General features: G+C 41.6%; 1 protein-coding gene across 3 annotated transcripts in view; it reads right to left on the bottom strand.

Annotated features, from left to right (window-relative positions):
• Secisbp2l (SECIS binding protein 2 like) overlaps window positions 1-13490 on the bottom strand; it is a 43935-nt gene extending 30445 nt beyond the window's left edge. For 2 of the 3 annotated variants that reach the window (XM_048331878.1, XM_048331879.1), the window contains exons 1-3: window positions 13244-13489; window positions 4981-5159; window positions 1866-2190 (exon numbers count right to left, since the gene is read on the bottom strand). In XM_048331878.1, coding sequence (XP_048187835.1) covers window positions 1866-2190; window positions 4981-5159; window positions 13244-13267 — 528 coding nt within the window. In that variant the 5' untranslated portion in view covers window positions 13268-13489. Of the gene's footprint in view, window positions 1-1865; window positions 2191-4980; window positions 5160-13243 lie in introns of all 3 variants that reach the window. The other variant, XM_048331880.1, reaches the window with a different exon arrangement.
• Between the last annotated feature and the right edge of the window lie 4381 nt (window positions 13491-17871).

Genomic DNA, 17871 nt, shown 5'->3' with positions numbered 1-17871 from the left:
AAATTCATTTTTAATTGTTATATTTTCTCAATTATTAAAAACAAGAGTATAACCAAATCATATTAAAAGTTGTACATTTTTTATCTAACAAGGTTAAGACCAACCATGGGAATCTATGTCATGCTAAATTTTAATTGCATGATAACAATGATACATATAATACATTCTCTCTCTCTCTCTCTCTCTCTCTCTCTCTCTCTCTCTCTCTCTCTCTCTCTCTCCCTCCCTCCCTCCCTCCCTCTCCTTTGGAATTGAAAAAGAAAGTAGTAAAGAGCTGATCTGTCTCTTCATTTAAAAATAGAGCAATTAGGCCAGGCACTGGTGACTCATGCCTGTAATCCTAGCAACTCAGGAGGCTGAGATCTGCGAATTGTGCTTTAAAGCTTTCTGGGCAAGAAAGTTTGGGAGACTCTATCTTCAAAATGAGCAGAAAAAAACCAGGGCTAGAGGCGTGGCTCGAGTGGTAGAGTGACAACTGAGCAAGCCAGCTAACCAAGTGCAGGCCCTGAATTCAAACCTCAATACCAGCCTGGTACTGGTGGCTCACGCCTGTAATCCTAGCTACTCAGGAGGCTGAGATCTGAGAATCATGGTTCAAAGTGTGCCTGGGTAGGAATATCACAATTAACCAGCAGAAAACTGGAAGTGGTACTGGAGCAAAGGGCTCAGGGACAGTGCCCAGGCCCAGAGTTCAAGCCCTATGACCAACAAAAGACAGAAAAAAAAAAAAAGAAAAAGAAAAATTGTGACTAAAGATTTTTTTAAAAAGCAAGAGGTGGCTCCTCTTATTAGTGTCAATGGAAAGCCAACACCTAGAATAGCCTTATTTCTCTTCTGATTTTAGGACCTTTCCTCTATGCCTAAAGTTAAGTGTCTGGTCCTCAGTAAAAGGTGTTTGCTTTTTTCTTTTTTTCTTTTACCAGTCCTGGGGCCTGAACTCAGTGCCTAAGCATTGTCCCTGAGCTTCTTTTTTTTTTTTTTTTTTGGCCAGTCCTGGGCCTTGGACTCAGGGCCTGAGCACTGTCCCTGGCTTCTTCCCGCTCAAGGCTAGCACTCTGCCACTTGAGCCACAGCGCCGCTTCTGGCCATTTTCTGTATATGTGGTGCTGGGGAATCGAACCTAGGGCCTCGTGTATCCGAGGCAGGCACTCTTGCCACTAGGCTATATCCCCAGCCCCCTGAGCTTCTTTTGCTCAAGACTAGCACTCTACCACTTGAGCCACAGCACCACTTCCAGCTTTTTCTGTTCATGTAGTAATGAGGAATCAATGAGGGCTTCACGCATGCTAGGCAAGCACTCTACCACTGAGCCACATTCCCAGCCCAGTTTTTTAAATCTTGTCTTGCCAGTTTCTTCATCCCTAGGAGAATATTTGTTTCCATAAATAAAAAATAATGCAAATAAAATTAAAATAATATGAACAACAAAGCACTTCTTAAATGACAAAGTGCTATTCCTACTAAAAATTCACAGACTAGAAATAGTGATTCTGAAGGACAGATCTAATGAATCACAAATGTTCTTTACCAAGTCTCCCACTGGTTTCTGAAGACTGAAATATCTTGACGTGCGTTAGCCATTCAACATTGCAGCAGAGGATCCACTTATCAATGCTGGTACCGCTATACAACTTTATCCCAAAATTAAAATAATTTGGAAAGATTTATGTATTATGTTTATGTACAACTCTCTTGAGGCAATAATAAAAACAATTGTAAAATATATCATCAATCAAAGGGGAAGAACTCTAAAAATCATCTCAGGAATGAAAAATATGTAGTAATTTCAGCAAGTAAAGGCCCATCAACACAAGCAGAAAACTATACTAGTATTAACAATAGAAATACCCAAGATAATCACTTACTTTTGGTGTTGCTGGTCCTCTGTTAGTGTTTCTGGTTCGATGAGTGGACAGCGGGAAGACTTGCCCGAGCTGACTGGGACGCTCGGTGCATTCTGTGGCTACTGCATTGACAGTACTTGCAGCTTGAAAGGTGCTAGAGTATGGAGTAGGAAAAGGATGATAGAAACCCATAACTTGGGCACAGGGTGCTGGCATCAGCTGGTAATATGTATATTCTGCAGAAATAGGAGGCTGAGTAGATATGATGGGGTAGGCAAGGTATGGTCCAGTAGGGCTTGGGTTGGGTTGTTGCCATCGTAGATCACTGTTATATAAAGGAAATTGTCTGAAAAACCAAATAATAATTTAAGAGAATAAATTAACAAGTCTAAAAATAATACTAATGTAAAATCTCATCTTTTTTATTAAAAAAAACAACAACAACAGTACAGGGGCTGAGGATGTGGCCTAGTGGTAGAGTGCTTGCCTCATATACATGAAGCCTCTGGGTTTGATTCCTCAGCACCACATATATAGAAAATGGCCAGAAGTGGCACTGTGGCTGAAAGTGGTAGAGTGCTTGCCTCATATACATGAAGCTCTGGGTTTGATTCCTCAGCACCACATATATAGAAAATGGCCAGAAGTGGCACTGTGGCTGAAAGTGGTAGAGTGCTGGCCTTGAGGAAAAAAGAAAAAAACAACAAAGAAGAAGAAGAAGCCAGGGACAGTGCTCAGGCCCTGAGTTCAAGCTCCAGGACTGGCAAAAAAAAAACCAAAAAACAGAGCAGGGCTGGGAATATGGCTTAGTGGTAGAGTGCTTGCCTAGCATGCATGAAGCCCTGGGTTCAATTCCTCAGTACCACATAAATAGAAAAAGCCAGAAGTGGTGCTATGGCTCAAGTGATAGAATGCTAACCTTGTGCAGGGACAGTGCAAGTTCAAGTCCCAGGACTGGCAAAAAAACAACCCAACACCACCACAAAATCTAGGGGCTGGGTCTGCAAACATGGCAATCCAAAGCTCCTATCCAATGCTAATGCTAACAGCTCTGACAGCCTCTGAAAGCAGAAAGCAAAGTAAGATGAGCAGTGTGTAAGGTGATCATTACACAAGGTGATTTGCTCCACCTTCTCATTGTTCAATTTGGTTCCAAGGCCTCTTCCTCCTCCCCTCTCCCATATGCCCCTAGCCACTTGGCCAAGGGTTGCACTTTTCCTGGCTTCTCTCCTAGGGGGCTAGTCAAGTCTCCATTGATTCCTGTCCTCAGTACTACACTTCCTCTAGCATAGCTCCTACAGAGCAGAGCAGGGGTTCTTCCTGTCCCTGCAGTCCCTCACCAAAGGTTGCTGCTGGGAGTAGGGGGGGTTGAAGCTTAGAGTTTGTCCTCAGTTGCTTCTGGGATGACAGAGAAAAATGGAAAAATGTTCAAAAAAAATCTAAAAATGTCTTAAAATTTAACAACTAGCTTACTCATGAATTCCCAAAGATTACTCAATAAGGCTAGAAAACAAATTCATCACACTGCACACTTGACCATTCTGTCCAACAGAAAAAACTATTACTGAGCTTAGTCTATTAATCATCTTGCACATTAATTTTTTTTGTCAGTTGTGGGGCTTGAACTCACGGCCTGCGCACTGTCACTGAGCCTCTTTGTGCTCAAGGCTGGCACTCTACCACTTGAGCCACAGCACCACTTCCAGTTTTTGAGAGGTTAATTGGAGATTAGAGTCTCACCAGGACTGTTTTGCCCAGGCTGGCTTTGAACTGTGATCCTCAGATCTCAGCCCCCTGAGTAGCTAGGATTACAGGTGTGAGCCACTGGTGCCTGGCTACATTCATTTTTAATTATCAGATTGTTAATAAAACACTAGCTTCAATTGAAAAGGATCTCCTATAGTTTCTACTATTTGCCAACCTCCCAAAGACCTCAGATTATTAGCATTCAGTATGTGGGAGGGTAGCTCAGTGGCATAAAAAAGCATCCACGCAGAGTTTCTCAAATTCCGCATGCTAGCACACTGGTATACCACAATGGCTTATGGATGTTTGGAAATGGCTTATGGATGTTTGAGCAATGCCACCAGCTGCCTCATCCACTCAGCCCACTTGTGTTCACAATGCTAGAGGACTACTCTTTTCTGTAAGTGATAAAACTTGGAAAAGGCTGAAAGCACTTCCATATAGCAATGAAATGAACTATACCAATGAATGCCAATCACTCAGTCTACAGAAAGGCTAGGAAGGTATCATGACATGATTACAATTTACTACCTTGTGGTAACTTTGTCATATACCTGCTTGAACTGCAGGTACTTTGCTAAGTCTCCCTGCGACTACAACACAAACACTAGGTAAACTAGAATACATGCTGACAACCATGGAAGTTTCACTTAAAACTATCCCTTGGTATTTTCTTCTTGTGCCAGACAATGTCTAGCATTATTTCACTTTTCCCTTTGGGTCAATTCCTTTCAAATAAACTTAATGATTTGATAAAGTTTCATGTCCTTAAAATTACATCTCCTCTGAAAAACAATGAGAAAATAATCCAAGTTAACAAATTTTCAAGTTTCTACACCATTTGGTTTTACTCTCCCTTCTTAATAAACAGATAAATGATTGTTAAAAAAGAAAATAAGGGGGCTGGGGATATGGCCTAGTGGCAAGAGTGCCTGCCTCATATACATGAGGCCCTGGGTTCGATTCCCCAGCACCACATATACAGAAAATGGCCAGAAGTGTCGCTGTGGCTCAAGTGGCAGAGTGCTAGCCTTGAGCAAAAAGAAGCCAGGGACAGTGCTCAGGCCCAGAGTCCAAGCCCCAGGACTGGCCAAAAAAAAAAAAGAAAATAAGGGGCTGGGGATAAGGCTTAGTGGCAAGAGTGCTCCCCTCATATATTTGAAGCCCTGGGTTCAATTCCTCAGCACCACATATACAGAAAACGGACAGAAGTGGCGCTATGGCTCAAATGGCAGAGTGCTAGCTTCAAGCAAAAAGAAGCCAGAGACAGTGCTCAGGCCCTGAGTCCAAGGCCCAGAACTGGCCAAAAAAAAAAAAGAAGTATGCTTTGATAAGTTCTACACAGCCCCACCCCACACATACATAATGAAGAAAATAATGAAGAAATTACCTATTGGATTGGTTTTCCTGAACAAATGGATAGCAAGTAATCAGGTAGCTGGGAATTGGAGTTGGTTCTACACCAGAAACACTTCCATTTTCATTTGGGAGAGCCATAGGAATCACAAAGGTATCAGGATTCTTCTTCTGGGGAATAAATGGCTCTACTTCCGCCGAAAGCTTAACATTCTTCAAAGGAAAAATGAAATGCATTTGGTTAGCAAGCAAAACAAAGGCATAACAACAGATGGTCATCTTTACAAATAGTTAGGACTCTTCTCAATATTCACAAAAGCTCCAAAAGGAGATGCAATGTCACTTTAAAGTAAGTGAACCTGGGCACCGGTGGTCAAGCCTGTAATCCTAGCTACTCAGGAGGCTGAGATCTGAGGACTACAGTTGGAACCCAGCCTGGAAAAGAAACTCCGTAAGATTCTCAACTCCAATTAATCACAGAAAAAGCTGGAAGTGGCCCTGTGGCTCAAGTGGTAGAGTGCTAGCCTTGAGCAAAAAGTAATCCAGGGGCAGCTGCCAGGCCCAGAGTTCAAGCCCCAAGACTGGCAAAAATAAATAAGTGAAAATGAAGTTATTTAGACGAAACCAAACAAACAAACCAGGGACAGTGCTCAGGCCTTGAGTTCAAAGCCCAGGACTGGCAAAAAGGAATAATAATCAAAATTGTTAAAAACAATCAAGGGCACAAGGAAGCCATGCCTCAGCAACTAAAAATAAAGTGGTAGCAAGAAAACCAGCTCTTCACAAAACAACATGCTTTCAACTAATTTTGTTATGGGAAAAATCATTTACAGAGTTCTGAATAATCATATTTATTCTATTAATTTAAAAAGTAGTCTATTTCTGTGAATTTCAGGAAATTAGATTAGTATTGTTAAATTAAAAGGAAAGAAAATGTCTAAGAAGAAACAAATTATACTTAACATAGGGGGAAAAATTCTGGTTCACGGTTAGGCTGGAGAAAAAAATGATAATTTCAGATTCCCAGCAAACATCTGAGCAAACTAAAATAACCCATAAACATACTCTAGTTTTCTTTGTATTTTTTCACTTCTTTCTTTTTTGGGGGGGAGGAGGGGCTGATTCTGTATCTATTTGTTTTGTTTTCGTTGCTAGTCCTGGGGTGTGGACTCAGGGCCTGAGCATTGTCCCTGAGCTTCCTTTTGCTCAAGGCTTGAGTCGCAGCGCCTCTTCTGGCTTTTTCTTCTGGCTATATATGTGGTGCTGAGGAATCGAACACAGTACTTCATGTATACGACACAAGCACTTTACCACTAGGCCATATTCCCAGCCCCTGTATCTCTTCTTGTAACAATAAATCTATACATGCTCAGACAAAAAAAAAAAACTACAGTATTAACAGATACAAATATAAGTACATAAGATGTATAAATACCAGGATAGGAATTTCTCTTAGGAAGAGGCACCTCAGTAGCTCCTGGAGTATCTGATAAATTTCTGTTAAGCCAGGTACAGGAGCCTCATGCCTGTAATCCTAGCTATTCAGGAGTCTGAGATCTGAGGATTATGGTTCAAAGCAGGCCCAGGCAGGAAAGCCATATCTCTATTATCTCCTCCCCGCCCCTAATAAAAAGGCAGAAGTGGAACTGTGACTCAAGTGGTAGAGTACTAGTCTTGAGCACAAAAGCTCAAGGACAGTGCCCAGGCCCAGCAGAGACAAAAACAAAACAAAACAATAAAAAAAAACACCTTAAGGACAGTTCCCAGGCCCTGAGTTCAAGCCCCAGGACCAGAACACACACACACACACACACACACACACACACACACACACACACACACACTACACACTTCTCTGTAAATATTCAGAAATGCTGAGAGGTTGGGAAGAAATCTGAATTACAAAGCAGTATCAATTCAGTATTCTTCCTACTCATCTAAGTTTGAAATCCATACTTGCATTATAAACCAAATGTGACATATCTAGTAATAAATAATGTAAGTATCTGTGAGTGTTGGTTTCTTAAAATTATGTGAGCCCAAACCACATCCGAATGCCAGTAATTCTGTGATATTCACTAGAACTCAAAATTTATTTATATAGAGTATTATTGAGTACAATATATCAAACTAATAAACATTTTCTAACCATGAAAAAAGCTAACTTTCAACAATAATGCATAGATAATATAGATCTGCTTCATATAGCTACATATATACATATATGCACAAGAAGAAATCACATTTTACCAGCATTAAAAATATAATTTTTAAGATTTTTTTTTTTAAATCACAAAGTAGCCGGGTGACAATAGCCCACATCTGTAATCCTAATCAGGAGGCTGAGATCTGAGGACTGGGGTCAAAGCCAGCCCCGGCAAGAAAGGCTGTGAGATCTCCAACTAACTACCAGAACTTTCTGCCTGAAGTGGTGCTATGACTCAAAGTGGTAGAGTGCTGGCCTTGAGCAAAAAAAGAGCTCAGGCACACTGCTGAGACCCTGAGTTCAAGCCCCATGATGGACCTAAATTTTAAAAAAAAAGCTCCAACAAACTTTTATGTCCAGTTTCACTCCTACTGCATAGAAAAATTTAGATGAACTCAAGCAACCTCTTGTTCAAAAAGGTGTCATAGTAATTTACATTTCATACCTGTATGTGTATGCAGCATATGTGCAGAAAGTGGTAGTGTTCTTGCCTCACATAAATGAAGCCCTGGGTTCGATTCCTCAGCACCACATATATAGAAAAAGCCAGAAGTGGCGCTGTGGCTCAAGTGGGAGAGTGCTAGCCTTGAGTTAAAGAGCTCTCAAGGACAGAGCCCAGGCCAAGAGTTTAAGCCCCACGACTGACACTCCCCCCTCCCTCCCCCCAAATCCAACTATTTATACTGTAATAATGACTTTATCTTTCAGAAACTATTTCCTAATTTCCCAAATTAAGGAAAAGTTGTAGCAATTCCGGAAACCTCTGTTTGGGGGGAAAAATTCTAGCAGTTTCACTCATTTTTAATTTTGTATATATTAAAGCAAATACTAAGAGATAAAATGTCTTTGAATAGTCTAGAAAAGACAACACTTATCAGAACATGATTTAAAAAAAAAACCAACTTCGCTTAAAGTGTTTATTACACAAGTGCATGCAGATCAGGGAGCCTACAGAGTTCCACAAATACACATGGAGTGGTATTCTGAAAATGCCCAGTACCAGAGCAGCTTAGGGAAATGGGCAAACCATTCCTGGGAAGCACATACCAGCAGAGAATGCACTCAAGTAGGAGAAAAAGCCTCCAGGAGAATGCAAATAATTGTCCCAGATTAAGCAACAAAAAAATGACACCCACTTAAGATAAAAACTGAAGCAGAACATAATGAGACATTCTCCTACAGTGCAACTTCAGAGTATGTACCATACACCCACAGAGAACACAGAATCCTGAAAGCCCTCTAGAATCTGTGGTAATGAAAAATGTCAAGATATTTTACATCCCCTGGTCATAGGTAAAACAAATGCTTTCTGAAAAAGAAAAAAAAAAGATGACTGTTGAAGATACCTGCTTATTGGTTTACATACCAAAAAGAACTGTACTGGCTGCAAGTTCTCCAAGACTTCAGAAAACACCCAGAAAAAAAGAAAATCAAAGCATTTCACACAATCTGCCCACATGCTTCCCTATCCATAATTTTACACTTTTTGAGAGATGCCAAATCTAGTCCTGTTAAAATCTGATGGTACTCTTCTAAAAACCAACTTTCTAGACTTGACATGATCTAATTCATTAATACCAGTTTTTACTTGATTGTTTTTTCTTCTTGCTTTGATGGAGTTTCTCCCTCCCCCTTGCACCTTACTTCTTGTACTGGATGTGTCATTTTATTTTCCTTTTAAGCTGTTTAATTATGAAAGCACTTATGACATTCATTTGCCTGAGTATATAGCTTCAGCCTTATCTCATAGATTTTCATATGATATTTTATAGTCTACAATAGCTTATAAATATTTTATATAACCCACATTCTGTTTTTCTTATTTCCTCTTTAACCTAAAAGCTTGAAAATGTCCTTTTAAATCTCCACATGTTATTTTCTCTCCATGAGCATATGGAGAACTGACTATGAATTTAGTTTGCAGTGCCAGTATTATTTGAACTTTAAAAACTACTTGAAAAGAAACAGTTACAAGCCAAATAATTTTTCTTTCAATATTGGTAAACAACCTTACATGAAATCACATATATACATTACCCATTTGTTTTGCTAAGAATTGAAGATATAAACTGGGCACTGGTGGCTCACACCTGTAATCCTAGCTACTCAGGAGGCTGAGGTCTGTGGATCATAGTTAAAAGCTAGACAGAGCAGGAAAGTCCATGAGACTTTTATCTCTTAACTACCAAAAAAAAAAAAAGTCAAAAATAGAGCTGTGAGGGCTGGGGATATGGCCTAGTGGCAAGAGAGCTTGCCTCGTATACATGAGGCCCTGGGTTCGATTACCCAGCACCACATATACAGAAAACGGCCAGAAGTGGCGCTGTGGCTCAAGTGGCAGAGTGCTAGCCTTGAGCAAAAGGAAGCCAGGGACCAGTGCTCAGGCCCTGAGTCCAAGGCCCAGGACTGGCCAAAAAAAAAATGAATAAATAGAGCTGTGACTCAAAATGATAGAGCACAAAATCTCAGGAACAGTGCCCAGGCTCTGAGTTCAAACCCAGGACTGGCACATACAAAAAAAGACTTAAAGATGTTAAGAATCAAGAAATTTATAAACTTAAAAAAAAAAAATCTCATGTTAACATCCTAAAAATTAAGCCAAAATTTGAATTGTTAGAATACATAACTGAATCTTGAGTGTTATGAACCCATTGTTTATTTTTAAATAACAAAACTTTTAAATCTCCTAAAAATAGAAACACTAATACTTTATAAATGAAACAAATCCCAATTTATTCTTTACGTTCTTTTCCCCTTTGTAACATTTTTAAAGAAAATATAACTGTTTTTAGAACAACTAACTCTGAAAATTAAAATTAAGGTTATAGTTTTAAGTCTTGATGAAAGAGAATACTCCTGAGATTCTCTTCTGCCCATAGCATCTTTCATAGTTATTACTAGTTACCATTATTCATCCAGTATTTTATTCCCATCTCAGTGACTTACTTTTTATGATATCGATCAACATGTATAGCCAAGCTTATACTTAGCACTGTAAGCATTTTCAGAAATTTTAGGGGCTGGGAATATGGCCTAGTGGCGAGTACCTCATATACATGAAGCCCTGGGTTCGATTCCCCAGCACCACATACATAGAAAATGGCCAAAAGTGGCGCTGTGGCTCAAGTGGCAGAGTGCTAGCCTTGAGCAAAAAGAAGCCAGGGACAGTGCTCAGGCCTTGAGTCCAAGGCCCAGGACTGGCCAAAAAAAAAGAAATTTTAATATAAGCCAACATAGGTTTTAAGACAAAAAAAACACACAAAACATTTTGAGGAAAAATGGGAATTCAGAACATACCATATGTACTTTTTAATGCTTTTTGCCTATCAATTCATCTCAGTAGTAAAAATATAAAAGCATAATGCAAATAACCTAAAAAGCCATCACATTACTGTATAGCAGAATGGAAAGCTGTTGTCGCATGTCTGTTATCCCGAAATAGATAAGAGAACTGATGTCCTAGGCCGCCTGGGGGCAAAACTGTGATACCCTATCCCCAAAATAACTAAAGCAAAAAAGGGCAAGGCACAAAGCTCAAGTGCTAGAGCATGTGAGGCTCTGAGTTCAAATTTGACCTCATAAAAAAGGAAAAAAAAAGACCTCTTTGAGACTAAGTCAAGAACAATGGAGTCTTGCATACATAAAATGAAATACACTCCTTCCAGTCTACTCTTTCCAGGCCAACCACAGATCCCTGAATTAGCTGCCTAATGCAATAACGAGGCAGACACACTATTTTTCTAGATCTGTTTTTCTGAGAACACAGGAATGTAGGAAAGTTCCAAATCATTCTCCCATTTAGAGTCAGGATGGGGATGAGGCAAAAGGTCCTGGAAGAAAAACAAAAAAACAAAAACAAACTTCCAGTATAAAATCTTTCTCCATGGCTTTTCTCTAGCTCTTAAATTTCTACAAGGATATAATAGCTTGTGGAAGGATGTGGGATGAGAGAAACTGTCTAAACAATTTGCTAAAACTTGCTCTTAAAATAATCACACAAAAACTGCTATGCCCAAAGGTACCATCTAATTAATTATGATTCCTCTAGGATGAAAGTAACCCCAAGTATACATATGGTAGCATTACTGGTTACAGTTGGATGGCCTCAGTGAAGGAACAAGATGTCCGTCCAACCCTTTTATTAGTGACACACAAGGAAATAGTTCAAGTAAATTTCCTATTTGATTGTCAAGCTTTGAAATCTGGAGTGTTTTTGGCAAATATCTTCAAAATAAAAATTCTTAAACTAAACTGAATAGAGACTGCATACAGAATTCTTTGGTAAAGCCCAGGATGCTCCACACCACTTTTGCTTTGGTAATTCCTGTGTTGTTTTATAAAACTCATTTGTGTTTTCAAAGCTGTATTCACAGAAAGAGCTTGGGGTGTATGGGGGGGTGGTGTTGTTGTTGTTTAAATTAATGTGTGTGTATCTGGGTACTAGGGCATCGGTCTTAGTCCTAGCTACTCTGGGAAGCTTGAGTCTGGAGGATCATTTGAACTCAGGAGTTGCGGCCCAGTCTGAGCAACATAAAAAACAAACAAAAAACCCTGCCTCAAACAAGGAGGAGGGAAAAAAAAAGAAGGTTCGTAAAAAAGTGTACATATACAAGTAGGAAGCTGTGCTTTGATGGTTAAGAGTCTGGTTTCCAAATCAAAAGTGGCTCTGGCCTGCTGTCTAGATGTAGAAATGCGAATTTGGGAAATCTGGTGTCCTTATTCAGGTGCTAACCGGCCATTCGTAAAATTAACAGGAAAAGTCAGTATTCTTTCTTCTTCTTTTCACCCATTTGCCTAATTCATCCTCGGACAAGGAAGGCCTTGAGAATGGGGAATGGGCAGTAATCACGATTTAAGATTTCATCCAATCAATTTGTTTCCCAGGGACCTTAACACTGAAAAAAAACATTTGGGGATGGGAAGTACAGACTATGATTCTACACTGTTTTTCCAACTGTCATTATTCCTACCTCCCAGCACCATGGATAATCAAGAATCTAACTGCAATCCAAAAACCAAACATAACACTAATGCGGCTGGAACCGAACTCAAGCTCACTAAAAAAACGTAATCTCCATTTAAAAACAACAACAACAACAGCAGCAGCGACAACAACAACAACAACAAAAAAACCCGCTGATCACAAATCTTACAAAATATCGGGAAGACAAGCCTGGCAAGGGGAAACCGGAATGACCATTTCTTTAAAAAAAAAAAAAAAACCAAAAAAACAAAAAACAGTTCCCTAAGGCACTTTAAAAACAATGCCCAACCAATAAACAAAAGCCGGTAATCTCAGCTACTCGGGAGGCTGAGACCCGAGGAGGATCGAGGTTCAAAGCCAGCCGGGGAAGGAAAAAGTCCGTGAGACTCTTTTATCTCCAATGCATCACCCGAAAAATAAATAAATAAATAAACGAATAGACAAATAAATAAATACAATTCATTCCAGAAGTGGGGCTGTGGCTCATGCGGTGGAGCGCAAGAGCTCGGGGACAGCGCCCAGGCCCGGCCCTGAGTTCAAGCCCCTGGACCGGCCCCAAAGAAAACAACAAACAACGACTGAACCACGGGATCCTGCGTCTCCGAAAGCTTTGGTGCCACCTTGACAAAACAACAACAACAACAACAACAGCAAACAGCACATTCCAGAACTGAAGGGGGACTGGGGGCTGGGGGCTGGCGGGGAGGATGGGGAGTGCTGGAAGTTAGAACGCCTCCTCTCCGGAGGGCACCCAACAACTTGGGCACCTAGGTTGGGGGGGGGGGTTGTCCCTGTCGGGGAGTCAAGGCCCCAGGGAACCCCCCCTCCATCTTGGGGGAGGGGGGGACAAGTATGGAGACCCACCCACCCCCGACACACACACACACACACACACACACACACAGACACACACCCGCGACGGCCCGAGGCAGCGGCTGGAACAATGCAGGGGAACCGGGTGCAACCGTGTTCCGGGGGAGAGGGGTGAGGGGTGTCTCACCGGGGACCCCACGCTCGGAGCCTCGGGCCGGGCCTGCAAGACAGCGGCGACCCCCCCCCCCTCCATCTTACCCCCGCCAGCCAGGCCCGAGCCCGCCGCCCGCGTACCTGGTCAGCCGGGGCTCGGTCCATGGCGCCTGCAGCCGCGACAGGCCCGCTCTAGTAGGTCTGAGGGGCGCCCCGGGCCGCTTTCTCCATGGCCCCCCGCTCGCCTCCAGGACTGACCTCCTCCGCCACACTCGGGGAAGCCGCGACACCCAGCCGGCTACGCCACTGCCTGAGAAGGCGGCTCCGACGCCGAGCGGCGGAGGCGGCGGCAGCGGCGGCGGCGGCGGCAGCGGCGGCGGCGGCGGCGGCGGCGGCGGGGCGGCTGCGGCCCAGGGGAGGGATCATCTGGGACGGAAGCCGACGAGGCTCGAAAGGGCGGGAAGCGAAGCCGGACGTGGAGCCGGGAGCAGGAGGGGAAGGAGGCGGGGCGGCGGGGGTGGGGGAGGAGGCAGGGGGCGGGGCGACCTAGATGAACCGCGGAGGGGCGGGGCCTCGAGGTCCAGCGGGTGGCCCGGGCGGGATGTGGCCCTGAGTGAGGCGTTCAGGATTGGGGGAGCCGGCATCGAACCACCATCTGGTCTTCAGAAGACTTAGGAACCTTTTCAGGATCCAAAGCCAATGGGATCTTGACCCAGAAAAAAAAAATGCATAAATAAGATTGCACACAAAGAGTAGCCATCAGGAAAAAAAACAAAAAAGGCCCACTAGAACAGTCCATAAATATGAGAATTGATTAATGTATTTTCCGGGCTCACCCCTAAATTCAATGTCCAGCTCCTCTCAGAACCCAGGTGCACCTAGAATCTGTTTAACACTACTCAACAGATAATTACATACTCTAGTCTACTGCTCCATCCACTCTGATTATTTATTATTCCTTCTAATCTTCACATCATTACCTCCTCGAAGGAAGAGAGAAATTCTGCTTTGAAACTGGACACTTGTGTTAACATGGCAAAATCCTTCTGGAAAATCAGGCACAGCCTACACACACACACACACACACACACACACACACACACACACACCCATACACACCTGCCCCTAAAGAGTTTTTGCTTTGATGGGCAACTCCAGGGTGAGAAAGAAATCTAAACTAAATAAGCTTAAGATATACTTAAGTGAAGAAAGAGGGCAGAGGTGGCTGTTGTTTGGGACATGGTTGAGATCCAGTGCTGGAAGAGTGAAAGCAAATTTTAAGAAATTTGCTTTGTCCTGCTTCAAAGAATGGATCTGCCCTTTGGTTAGTCCACATTGTGGTTTCTTTGTTTATTGTCTGTTTGTTTACTGGTTTTATTTGTTTTGGGGTTTTTCTTCATTTTTTTTTTTTTTTGCCAGTCCTGAGGCTTGAACTCAGGGCCTGAGCACTGTCCCTGGCTTCCTTTTGCTCAAGGCTAGCACTCTGCCACTTGAGCCACAGCGCCATTTCTGGCTTTTTCTGTATATGTGGTGCTGAGGAATCAAACCCAGGGCCTCATGTATATGAGGTGAGCACCTTACCACTAGGCCATATACCCAGCCTTGTTTACTGGCTTTATTTAAATAAAGACTCCAAGATGAAGCTGGTCTATAATTTCAATTGATGCTAATGAAAGAAGCTATATTGTGTCCATGAGAAAATATCAAGGCTGGCAGTAGAAACAATTCTATAAGGAGATCCTTATATGGCGATTTTTCACTTGTGTAGTTTGTTCTGCTATATATGCACTTTCGTTTCAATTACACATGTAGTTACGGATGTTGTGAACATGTGCACTTGATGTAATGTTATATTTTGAGTGTCTATTATACTAAGACAAGGTTCATTGAATGCTGAATGAATTTAGGATTGCTTAAAAAAGCTGTTTATATGATGTGGTTATATAAAATAACAGTTGATCATCTTTCTATCTTTCTTTCACAACTGAAAAAGAATATGAACTCTGAGTTTTCAGACTGTCTGGATTTTAAAAAAATAACCTAATGCAGTCTAAATGTGCCATAGGATTTGTTTTGTGTTTTCTTCTGAGACATGAAATGAAGAAATTTAAACATGGCATCTCCAAGGACCTTCCACAATGATGAGATTTTTATGACTGAAATTGTTCCCTTTGAAAACATTCCATGTATGAGATATTTATGTAAATTAGAACAGAATCATAAGAAATTATAAGAATTATGGGAACAAAAATGTCATTGTGCTTTGCTTATGTAATCCTAAAAAAAATGGCACCATTAGGAAAAAACTCTCAAAATCTATGCAGAAAATGGACATTTAAATATATATACATATATATTACAGATAAAACAAGTACATTTAAATGATTTCATTTAGTAATCAATATTTAATGTGCTGGGTACCATGCTGAACATTGGAAATATAGTAATTAATGAATCACGGTGAGGGCAAAAGCCCTGTTTGTTTTACAGGCAAAGCCAGGTGCATGCGTGAGTGTGTGAGTGTGTGTGTGTGCAGAACAAGTAATTAAAAGTGGGATGATTGACTGAAAAAGGAGAGTCAATAGATCTGAGGCTGGAGTATCAGAGAAGAGATAGCTGAAGAATCACCTAAACAAAGATCTGGACTGGGAGTTGTAATAGGTGAGAAAAGAAGTAGGAAAGCTGTTTCAAGAGAGGAAAGGAAGCTGTATACCAATGGTTCACACCTGTAATCCTAGCTACTGAAATAAAAACATCTAAAGATCTCAGTTCAAGGTCAGCCCACACAGAAAAATCCTTGAGACTCTGGTATCCATCCAGCTAACCAACAAAAAGCCACAAGTGGAGGTATGGCCTGAGTGATAGAGTTCCAGCCTTGAATGGTAAAAGCTAAGCAAGAGTACAAGGCCTTGTGTTCAAGCCCTACAATTGGTACACACAAAAAAATTGCTAGGATGATAGATGTGAACTACACTGGCCCAGCTTTTTATTGGTTGATAGGATCGCTGTCCTCAAACTAGAGTTCTTCCCATTACAGCCTCCCAAGTAGCTAGGATTACAGGCCTGAGCCACTAGGCCTGGCTACTTAAAAGTTCTTGGCAGTATTGTCCTTAAAATAATTTTTACAACAGGGTGCTGGTGGCTCTCACCTGTAATCCTAGCTACTCAGGAGACTGAGATCTGAAGTCACAGTTGGAAGGAAGTCTTTGAAACTCTTATCTCCAATTAACCACCCCCCAAAAGCCAGAAGTAGAGCTGTGGCTCAAATGATAGAACACTAGATTTGAGCACCAAAGCTCAGGAACAGAGCCCAGGTCCTGAGTTCAAGCCCTAGTACTAGCACCAAAAAAAAAAAAAAAGTATGAATATTTTTTTACAAACTACCATTATTACTGCATCTTACTCTGTATTTAATCAATTGATAGAATTTCAACATAAGAAGTTATCATCAAAATGCTTACGTATATTTGAAAGTGTACCCAGTCATCGATTAACTCTCACTGATAGACTTTTTTAAAAATGATTTCCATGTTCTGCTTATGAGATGTAGTAAGTACTCCTTGAGACCACGTGAAAGGAGATTATACCAAGTTTAGCATTGCTAGAAATTCATTACCTCCTTCTCTTCAAACATTCCAATGGAACTTCCATCGCAGAGTAAACCCCAAAGTCCTGTAGTGGCGGAGAAAGCCTCCGTGATTGTCCACAAACTGGGCCGCTGCCCTCATTGGCTGGATGCGCAGATATGGGCCCCAGCCCTTTTTTGAGGAAGGCTCTCCCTGACCACTCTCTTTAAGACAGCAGGTAGGTATGCGTGTATTCCCTTTCCAGTCTTTCTTCTGTTTACACCACCATGAAAAACATGATATATTTTATTTGTTTGTTATTACTCTCAATTTCCAGGTAAATGTCAGCTGCTTGAGGACAGGGATTTTATCTGCTTGCTTGCTTACTTGCTTTGCTTGCTGTGGATATTCTATTGTCTAGCACATAATGGGTATGCTGTATTGTTCAGTCTCTAAGCATGCCACTTATTCATTAAAAACAAAAACAAACAAACCAAAACCCTTCAGTGATGGTGCCCAGTGAGGTGGCTCGAGCTTGTAATCCTAGATCAGGGGATTGTGGTTCAAGACCAGCCTGGGCATAAAGAAAGGAACATAAATTGGTGAGACTCTATCTCAACTAATGGCTGGGTGTGGTAGCACGCACCTGTTATCCCAGCTACAGGGAAAATGCAATGGCTAGGCTGAGTGGTATGTACCTATTATCCCAAGCAACATTGAAGAAGCAAAAATAGGATCGCAACCCATGCCAGCTGCACGACTCTACCTGGAAAATAGCCAAGATGGTTATGGACTCAAGCGGTTGAACACCTCCCTGAGTTCAAACCCCCAGAACTACCAAAACAGCAAAACAAAACAAAGCCACTTCAGGGATGGCTTATTGTATCTTTGAAGGTGTTTTCTTATCTCTTTGGCATCTTTTCTCACAGAGTGATTTTTTTCCCTCCATTTCCTCACTATTCCTCATTTGTTGTGCCACATCCTGCCTTAAATTCTGTGTGTGCCGTGTCTAACTATTGATGTAATAATTTCCTCTCTCAGAATGTGGACTCCTTCAGAAGGACAGTGTTACTCAACAATATTTGTTGAATGAGTGAATGACTTTACCTTTCTAGCTGACTCAAATTCACCCAAAGAAGGAAGAAGCTGATGGATTTAAAGGGAAAACTCCTTAACTTCTTTGGGAATTTAAATGCATGTGAA

Source organism: Perognathus longimembris, chromosome 23 (assembly GCF_023159225.1).
Source record: "Perognathus longimembris pacificus isolate PPM17 chromosome 23, ASM2315922v1, whole genome shotgun sequence".
Taxonomy (NCBI): domain Eukaryota; kingdom Metazoa; phylum Chordata; class Mammalia; order Rodentia; family Heteromyidae; genus Perognathus; species Perognathus longimembris.
This window is presented reverse-complemented; position numbering and strand designations above follow the sequence as displayed.